At 51.0% G+C, this 9525-nt stretch overlaps 1 protein-coding gene across 1 annotated transcript; it reads right to left on the bottom strand.

Moving 5' to 3' along the window:
* Positions 1–2563: 2563 nt before the first annotated feature.
* Positions 2564–9187, bottom strand: MLF2 (myeloid leukemia factor 2). Its single transcript, XM_054270060.1, has 9 exons — positions 9104–9187; positions 8858–8931; positions 6996–7122; positions 6497–6532; positions 5003–5056; positions 4490–4615; positions 3995–4154; positions 3673–3911; positions 2564–3152 (listed from the first exon to the last, which is right to left on the bottom strand). Exons 2-8 carry the CDS (start codon positions 8905–8907, stop codon positions 3733–3735), a joined length of 732 nt encoding a protein of 243 aa, XP_054126035.1. The 5' UTR covers positions 8908–8931; positions 9104–9187; the 3' UTR covers positions 2564–3152; positions 3673–3732.
* Between the last annotated feature and the right edge of the window lie 338 nt (positions 9188–9525).

The following is a 9525-nucleotide window of genomic DNA, read 5'->3' as shown; positions in this document are numbered from 1 at the left end:
TCCCATTAGTGTTTCCAGCCTATCTTCACCTCGTTCTATCCCCCTCCCCTTCCCTCTGTCTCACTTCAGATGTGCTACTTGCTCCCTAGGAAGATGCAGTAGTACCACTGAACTGCCCTGTTTTGGTGCTTCAATTCATCCAATTTGAAGGTGACAGCTATGGGAGAAGGAGCAAGAAGGGATTTTGTCTCCCTTGGATGGATAAGGGTGACTTGGAACCATGTCATGCCCATCTGAAAGAAATACTGTTTGATTTTCATGTCGAGAACATCCAGCCTTCTCTTTCTCCATCTTGCTGGCACAGCTGTCAGAGACATTTCAGAAATGGAAGAGTCTCATCCCAGCCTTTCCTGTGCCCTGATACAGGAGGTAGATGGTTTTTAAGGGCAAAACATTTCACTTGAAACTGTAACTCACTGGAAAAAATGAACCCAGGTAAGCGTGTTCCCTTCTTTGGAGAAACCCTCCTGCTATCTGAAGCCACAAGTGCAGGCACCATGTCAGCCTGGGACCGGCAAAGGGCTCACCCTCTCAATATACTTCCCCTACTCCTGGTTTGGCATCTCTAAAACTCTCCCCTGGGCTCCTGCCTTAACACAAAGTTCTCCTCTCACTGAAGCCTTTCCCATATTCCCAGACCACCAGTGCCCTGCTGGCCCTGGAGGAGGCTGAGACCTTGGGAGTGAGTGTGCAGCACTCAGCAAGGCTCAGCAGCCAGGTAATCACCCTCCCACTGCCCAGTGGAAGAGCACTCAAGGGTCCTACCTAAATCTGTAATCAGGACAGCACCCAACAGGGAGCAAAGGCTCAATCCAGATAAAGGGATTTGGGATTAGATCAAGATTAGGAAATCCATGCCCAAAGAGGAATGGATCCTCATGATCAAAGGTCAATGTTAATCCCCACCACGGCCACCTTCCTGTTGTTGTAGACAGGTAGAAGAATTATAAAAGAAAGGCCTCATAAAATCAGCCCTGCTCTGTTAAATTAATAGCTAGCCCGTCATTTCTTCTAAGTGCAGCTAAGTAATTTGCAAGTTCCCGTGTGAAAACAATCTTGGTATGAGAGCTCGTTAACACAACAACTTATTCTTGAGTGAAAAACAACTAGCACCTGCATAAACAGTAAGATCTGCCTCAAGAGAATCAGGAGAAAAAATATGTAAACTAACTATAAAGGTTGATAGACATGCAAAATACATGTACTGACCAATGAACTAAGTGTGAATGTATTCTCCACCGCTAAGATCTGACACACTGCCTCCTGATAATCCTATAAAATGACCTATACAATAAATCCATATAAAATATGATCTATACAATAAAGATTTGGCTTTTCTGCATGAAGAAACTGAGTCCTCTCTGCTTATTAATGCAACATTTGTCCTCCATCTCAGACATCACCTCAAAACCCGGCCAGGACCTGGCAGCTGGTTACTGCCACCATCTCCATGCTGTGAGCACCTTTCTGAGCTCAGCTGGTTCTTCACTGGATCAGAGCACCAGGTGCCACATCTTGCACTGGCTCAAGAGTGCCAGAGATGAGGGCTGCTGTTGTTGCAGTCCCTTCTTTCACAGTCTGGCAACCCCAGGATTACTTCCACGAAGCCTCTCCCAAGCCCTGCTTTTTTCTGTGGAGCTCCTCCTTCAGCCTTGCTCTCTTCAGGGCTTGCCTATGACACCCCCAGAAAGTCACTCCACTGCCAAGGACAGCAGGCTGCTGTCTTTGAAGTCCCTTCCAAACCAAACTATTCGATGACTCCTACTGGGGTTTCCCATGGGACAAACGTCACAGGGAAGTGGGCTCCAGCCACAGCTCTGTTCTGCACTTCCTTGAAGGGTGGAACTCTGCACACTCTGCCCTGAGCTTCCAGAGGATGCTTCATCCTTTTCTCAGGGCTGGACAGTCAGTCCCCAGCAAGGTGTGCCTCTGTTAGTGCCCACATGCACAACAGAGGGATACACCGCAAGATCCCAGCACACCACTTCCAAGTGTAAGCCATGAATTGATTTCCTGCCTGCTGTTCCAAATAAACTCATGAAAAGGTTTGTGTAAGAGTGTGTGCCAGAGCACAAAACTGGCCAAGAACCCAGGAGACCTTCCCTGGTCCTATATTCCTCATGCCTCTCAATTTTGACCTAATACTGAAGAAGTCAAGGAAAGGTCATTCATACTGTCAGCCACGGTTGCAGTGATATAGTGAGAAAATAATGGAAATATTCCCTGTCTGTGCAGGAACCCCAGAGGCCAATTCAGGGCTGCACAGCTGACCAGGCAGCAAGAAAGACCAACCAATTTCCCTTGAGTGCACAAAACTACAGCAATTAGAGGGCATTTTTTGCAAATGGTGAGTTCTTGGGTCTTCTTTCACAATTTCCATGTTGAGCATCATCTCACTCTGTGACTACATGGGAAGGCTGTTAGGCTGTTTTCTATAAGAAAACAAAGCCTGAGAATTTCACACCAAGTTTCTCCTCAGCAATTTTCCAAGGACTTGAAAGAGGCTGGTTAATTCCACAGCAGGCACAATTAGGTCAGCTGAAGGTAGAGACTGATCCACCAATTCTTTACAGTTTGTTTCTTTATTCAGTAAACATCTAGTTACAAGTTTCACAAATTAAAAAAGTGGGGGAGCTGACTGAAGAGGGGTCAGGGGGCCCACAGGCTGATCCAGCTTTTGTTCTGCTCCTCCCTTCTCCAACGCACACATCCTTCTGCTCCTCCACAGATGCACCAAGGAGCAGCAGGGGAATGGAAGCCTCTGTCCCGGTGAGGGGACTGACAGGGGGTTCTAGCAGAATTCCCTCATATTCCTTTCACAGGGGACTAAACACAAACTTCAGAACCAGCCCAACCCAGCACAGAAAGAGTGGAAAGGATGGAAGAGGCAAGGTGGCAGCTCCTCATGCCCAGCACTACTGGCAGAAAGAACAGAGCCAAGGGACAGCAGAGAGGGAATGGGCAATTAATGTGTTCCTTGCACATCAGTGAGATTCCCCATGCCCCACTGCAGCACCCAAATGGGGTGAAATAGAGCAATGCAGAAGATTAGTTGCTTTGTTTCAATTCTTAAGTGGGAGGGAGGTTAATACTAAATTTGAGGAGGGTCCAAGTGGTGCTTTGAAGGGGCTTCAGAGTTTCACTGTCTGTACCTGGGAGGAAAGGAAACAGAAGACATAAACAGAATAAGTGGTGCCTAGAAGGCAGAAGACAGATAAAGACATGTTTAAACCTGATGTGCAGACATCAAAAAAGGGGAAAATGTCCCTTTTCAAGCACTAGATCACATCCTAGTGAGCCCTATTCAAAGCACAGGAGAGCAGACACCTGCACTTACTTGTATTTCAAACTGGATGGATAGCAAATGATCTCTAAGTTCTACACAATGACAATATGAACACTCCACAGATTGCAATCCTACATCACAGCATACTATTCCAGCCATCAGTTAAGGCTGACACCACAGGTCTTTTGTTCATGACAAAGCGCACTTAAACAGCTTCCACCTTCTCCAAATTCACGCCTTCCCCTGCTCTCTCAAAGCGGGAAAATCCCTTTGCAACTGAAACTTCAAAATAATGTAAGATTAGGGCAAAGAAAAAAAAAATAACCCTATGGCTGTAAGAGGCAACCACACAGCAGAAGACAAGGAGGGAACTCGTTCAGACTTACAGGAGCGCGTAGGCAGGTTTGGGGGTGGCCACGCTGCACCCCCCACAGGTCTGCTCCAGTTCACCAGTCGTACCGGCGGGACTGTCTGGAGGGAGAATCCTCGGGGCCCTGGATGGCCAGACGAGCCCCCTCGGCCCGCCGGCCGCCGCTGCCGTCGTGGCGCCGGTAATCCAGGCCCCGCTGCGGCCGGAAGCGCGACGTCTCTCGCCGCCACTCGTCGTCGAACGCGGCCGCGTCACCTGCCAGGGACACGCCCGGCTCAGGGGGGAGCAGCACCTGGCTGGGCCGGCAGGAGGAGGAGGAGGACACGGGCACTACTCACTTTCGTCCATGTTGATGTAGTCCTGCCTCTCCTCCTGGTCGCCCGTGCGGTGGTTCCGCGAGCGCTGCATGATGTGGGCCCTCTCCCTGATGTGGTGTCCGATGGACATCTGCTCCAAGCCGCTGTCCGAGTCCCTTACGGTTCGTCTCGTCTCACGGATCTGGGGGCAGGTTCCCATGCAGAGTCAGTATTTCCATTCCTTCTCCCAGCCCCCTAAGGCACCCTGATTCCTGCCTCCAGTGTTTCAGGCAATTCACACTGCCACCCCTCCCAGGATGTCAGACACAACGTTACAAAGAGGGAAGAATGGATTCCCCACTGCCAGCTCTTCCCATTTCCTCCCAGGGGCCCTTGGCACGGTTCAGTGAGTCACAAGAGCACAATGTGCTCCTTGAACTGCAGCTGACTGAGGAGCCAAAGTGCTGTAGGTGGCCACCCACAAAGCCACCAAACGAAGCCTCCCTCTCACAGAAAGGCCAGCAGCCTCCTCCTTACCCCGCCAGGTGCTGAACGCATCTCTGAGGTCTCCTGATAGACCTTGGGCCCATCACCCAGGTTGGAATAGGAGATGACAGTTGAGGAGGTAAATGTCTGGCAGTTAGCACCATTTGTCATATGCTCCTGCAAGAAGGAATGGGGAATGGTGGAAAGAAGGGATGGAAAGGAAGAAGAGATGGCATTTAATTCCTTCTCTACAATGAAGTAAGAAGTTACAATAGGATGAACATAATCCCCATGGGTGTCTTTTTCTGGAGAATACACTTTCCTGTTAAATGAATACTTATTTCTTGCTAAACATGTCCACCCACACACTTCCTTCCTCACCCCTCTCCTCTCCCTGCACTCAGGAGCAAGCTCTGTCACTGACTCCCAGTGATGAAGCAAAGCTTACAGCCTTGGCAGGTGTGGCTCAGTCCATCCCAAGCAGCACAGTAAGATAAGAGATGGGATGGAAGAAGCATCCTCAGCACTCCCCTCAATACAGAACGGGTCATGGAGGGCTCTTACCATGTTTCCAATCATGTCGTTCATCATCCCAAACATATCTATAAAGCCACCTGCCTGATAAAAAGGAAAAGAGAACACAAGAGTAGTCAGTCTGGGAAGAGACATGAGGAAAGAACAACAAACTGTCTGCAAAAAAACCTGCTGCCTAAGAAGAAGAAGAACCTTGGTTTTTTTTTTTCCATGTTCTTTCAGTAGCACAGAAAACAAAACCAAAACAGAATTTGGGGTTGCTGCTCTCTCCATTCTCTCAGGTTGCATTGCCCAATGTTCTGGCAAAAGTTGTTCTTTTACTTTGCATCCAACTGCCAATGCACTGGGGTTTAAAAGCTTGGGGACTCAGCAAAGTTAGGAGAAGAAATCTCAGCATGTGCATTAACAGTGATCATAAGAAAATTTGCACTGATTGTTTTCTTTCTAGCATAACAACAAATTTGCTTACTTTCCCCTACAAACACCTGCCTTTTCCATCCTGCAAACCTGAATGCTGCAGTAACACCCTGGGCCAGCAGGTCTCACAGGTTAATTGTGCAATATGTAAACAAAATTACAATGTCAGCTCAAACTTGCTGATTTCTTTTTTTTTTTTGTTTCCTCGAGTAGCCTCTTGTTCTCGTTTCCAGCAGAGCAGTACTCACACACAATGTTATTATGCTTTGAAGTCGATGTGTTTGTAGTCTTATTAATCCTCCTCTGAGCTACAAAAATTCCGGGACGCTGGAGTCTCTTTCATTGAGGCAATTGTGCAGAGCAAGACAGCTGAAGCTGCTGGATCTGGAATAACCTATTTCCACTGTGTTATTTCGGTGGAGGACGGAGATCAGCACGCTCCGAGCGCGGTGCTCTCACGTACACACAGCATTCTCATTCCAGTCCTGTTCACCTGGAGAATTCTGCTGGCTTCTCCAGCCTCCACCACTGGCAAAGGAGGTGCAATAATCCCCTCTGCCTACTGATGGCCAAGTCCTTTCCTCACATCCTCACAGCTCCTCCATTACCTCCACATCTGCAGCTTCCTTTCAGACATATGAGGTTATTAAGGGACTACCTGCTCTTCCCAGTATTAACTGTCCCAATTCCCATGAAATATTGTGCTATAACAGCTTTATGACTTTTCTCTGGTCAAGGTGCAAATACAACCTCCCCATTCACACAGAGTTAGACTCTCTCTTCAAAAACAGCTCACAGGCAGGATTAAAACATTAGAGGGGAAACAAGGTAAAGGCCTGAAGTCATAAAACAACTCAATGAGAGATCCAGGAGAAACCAGATGCTTCCAGTTTCAGTTCAATACTTTCTTCCCTATTCCATTTACTATAAATCTAAAGCTCATCCTGGTCTCCTCAGACATTCCCATCCTCCCTACCTGCTAGGATAGCCGGTCATGCTCACAGATGGCTACATTTTAGCACTGGTTGCACACAGTGCTGATGAATCTCAGTATGGAGCCACTACTTGGAAAGCCTCTAATCTGACCCAGAAAAACAGAAAACTTACCATGCCGAGCATCCCAAAGGGTGAAACAGCTCCTGCCTGCCAGGAGAACAGAAAAACAGAACAGAGAATGACTTTGCAGCAGCCAAACACTAGATCCCCATCAGAACACAGTAATCCTTCTCAGAAACAGAACTGGGAACACTCAGGCTCTACAAACAGATCAAGAGAGCGCCCCACGGATTCCTGGGGGTTCGAGCCATATCACCCCTACGAACCAGACATGAGGTGATGCTCCTAAATTTCCCCCCATTGTATGAATTGACATCTTTGATAAACAACACATATTTATTCCCTTCCTCCCATCCAACCTAGAACACAGCTGCATTCAACACCTCAATACAGGTGGAACAAAGAGCAGGACCAGATCACCACTGCCTAGGAGATTTAAGCAGTGATAAAACCACCTGTGTGGAGGAGAGGGGGTGCCCGGCCCAGGAAGGGCGGGAGACAGAAACAGAGACGAGTGTGAGGGATCCTGGCTGCACTCAGCCCCTGTTACCTGCATCCTGCGGCCAGCCTGGCGAGCGCCGGGGGTGCTGCCATCGGTGATGCCCAGGAGCGGCCCGAAGCCGAAACTCCCGGACAGCATGCGGTTCATGTGCTGCCGGTGCATGGCAAAAGGATCCCTGTGGGAGAGGTGCACAGAACAAGGGTGAGGACAAAATCCCATCTAATCCGCTCCTCCCAGCTCTGTGGTGTTCTTACACAACCGCGCGTCCCGTCCCGAGCTGAAATTCACGATCCTGAGAGGTCTGTGCTGCCCATGGTGATTACTGGGGCTGCAAGGGATCTCTGGATCCCACCCCATTTCTTGTGAGAGAAGGTTTCATGGCACAGAAGCCCTCTCAGGTACTCATTTCTGTCTGCTCAGAAGCAGGTTGGCGTCCTGCTTCAGTACTGCTCTGGAGCCGAGTGTGGCCAAGGGCACTCCAGAACCTCAGTGCTCTAACATCTTTTGTAGGGAGGTGCACAAAGACCTGCCTGGCTACACTTAATGGACCAGGGAGCAGGAGATCCCACATATCATCCTCTCAGCCCTCCATGTACACGGACACAAACAGTGAAATGCAAGACTCCAGAATGGACTGCATGGCCTGACACCCCTCTGCCCCTCCGGGGTTTGAGACCACATACAGCTTTTCCAGATTTGAGGGAGAAAGGGGACAATAACTGGGATCCCCAACTGGTTTTCCATACTTTTGCAGCCTCCACTTTGAGGGCTGCACGCACTCACACAGGTTGGTGAAGCAAGAGGAGGAAAAGGAGGGGAAGGATAAAGAGCCACAGAATAGGGTGGCCACAATAAGAAACTTCTGGGAAATACCATAGCTTTTTCCTGCACATCCTGTAGCCTGCAATTATCCCTCTTCAGCATTAATAGCACAGGCTCTTCCTGAGATGACAGAAGGACCCACTACTTAAAACCAATACTTTTCTGTCTCTACTGGAAATGCTTCCCATAATAAAAGCTAGACTCATACCTGCCATGTAAATGAGAACACGCTGTCATTCGGTGACTAACTGGGACATCAAGGTCTCCTCTCCTGCTAATCTCCTCAAAGCTCATAAAATTCTGGCTTACTATTGATTTCATAAGCAAAAAATTGACTATTCTTCTACACACATAAATTTCACCAAATTTCTAGTAGTGTCTTGTCTAACATAATCAAATTCTTCCTGTACTACAGTCGATTCCTTATCCACTTTGGCAAGGGCTGCCAACTTAGTGTCACTGCCAAAATTTATCAATAGCATCCAATTTCTGTACTGAGGACGGAAACAAAAACATTCAGTGAAAGGAATCCCAGGAAGAGTTCTTGGGACCTTTGTTAGATTTCAATACCCGTGTTTCAAAACTACTCGTTGTTTTCTCTTTACTTTGTTCCTCACAACTTGACAACTGTTTCAGCAGCCTTCTCCAGCTCCATTAATGACTTCCTGTGCAGAACAGCAACAAACACTGGACAGAGCAGCAGATTTTATCTATCTCAACTGCAACCCTACTTTGCATAATGAAAAAAAAAAATCCTTGCGCAAAGAAAAAGATTAGTTATTATTCCAGCCCTCTCTTCCTCTCAAGACAGCTGCGATGCCTTTTGGCCTACTTTATTACGCTTCCCTCCAAGACCACGCTCCAGTATCGCAGGAACGCGGCGGACGCGACCCCCGTTCCTCGCGGCGCTGTCCCTCCGGAGGATGTGCGTGTCTGTGCCCAGCCGGCCGCGCCGCCGCGCCGCTCCCCGGGCCCGCCCGGCCTCAGCCCGCCCGGCGGGACGCGGGGGCAGCGCTCGCCTCCCCGGGGCCGCTCCGTGCCGCAGCCCTCCCTCCCGCTCGCCCCGCAGGATGCCCACCCCGACTCACATGGCAAACATGGGGTCCTCCGGCTCGCCATCCCTCATCAGCCGGAACATGCTTCCCTCGCTCGGGGGCGGCCTCTGCGGAGGGGACAGGGCGGTGAGCGCAGCCGGCCTGAGGGCGGGCAGGGGCGGAGCGCCGGAGCCGCCCCCCCTGCCCTGCCCCGCCCCGCCCCGCCGCCAGCCCGGGCAGGTGATGGCAGCGCCCCCCCCCCCCCGCCCCCGCTCCCGGCCCGCCCGTGCCCCGCCGTGCCTGCCGGTGTCGGCGGTCCCGGTTCGGCGCAGCCCGAGCCCCCGGGCCGCTCACGCCTCCGCGCCCATCGCGCCCCGCACCGCGCTGCCCCCGCCCCGCCCGCGCCGCGCATGCGCGCCCGCCCCGGGGGAGGGCGCCGGCGAGGCGGGGCCGCCGGCACAGCGCCCCCTGGCGCCCCCCGCGGGCAGCGCCCCCGGGCCGCAGCTCCCGCCGGGCAGCCCGGGAATGGGAACGGGAACGGGAACGGCAATGGCAATGGGAGGATGGTAACAGAGGCACCAGGCAGGCCCCATCGCTCCGCACAGCTTCCCCAGCAGGGGCAGAGCGGGGGCCGGCAATGATCCCTTCTCTCTGCGGACCAGTGATAGGACCCGTGGGAATGGCCTGAAGCTGTGTAAGGGGAGGTCTAGGCTGGATATCAG

This window comes from Melozone crissalis, unplaced genomic scaffold (assembly GCF_028551555.1).
Source record: "Melozone crissalis strain CALT ecotype California unplaced genomic scaffold, PUWL_Pcris_2 ptg000008l_1, whole genome shotgun sequence".
Lineage (NCBI taxonomy): Eukaryota > Metazoa > Chordata > Aves > Passeriformes > Passerellidae > Melozone > Melozone crissalis.
This window is presented reverse-complemented; position numbering and strand designations above follow the sequence as displayed.

What these genes read in the sequence shown, in the direction of transcription:
- MLF2 (XM_054270060.1), bottom strand. Translation starts at nt 8,907, where the DNA reads ATGTTCCGGCTGATGAGGGATGGCGAGCCGGAGGACCCCATGTTTGCC. An exon ending in CCTTTGGGATGCTCGGCATG is followed by an intron (nt 5,057 to 6,496) that starts GTAAGTTTTCTG and finishes CCTTTTTATCAG; the next exon opens with GCAGGTGGCTTTATAGATAT. An exon ending in TGCGTTCAGCACCTGGCGGG is followed by an intron (nt 4,155 to 4,489) that starts GTAAGGAGGAGG and finishes ACCTGCCCCCAG; the next exon opens with ATCCGTGAGACGAGACGAAC.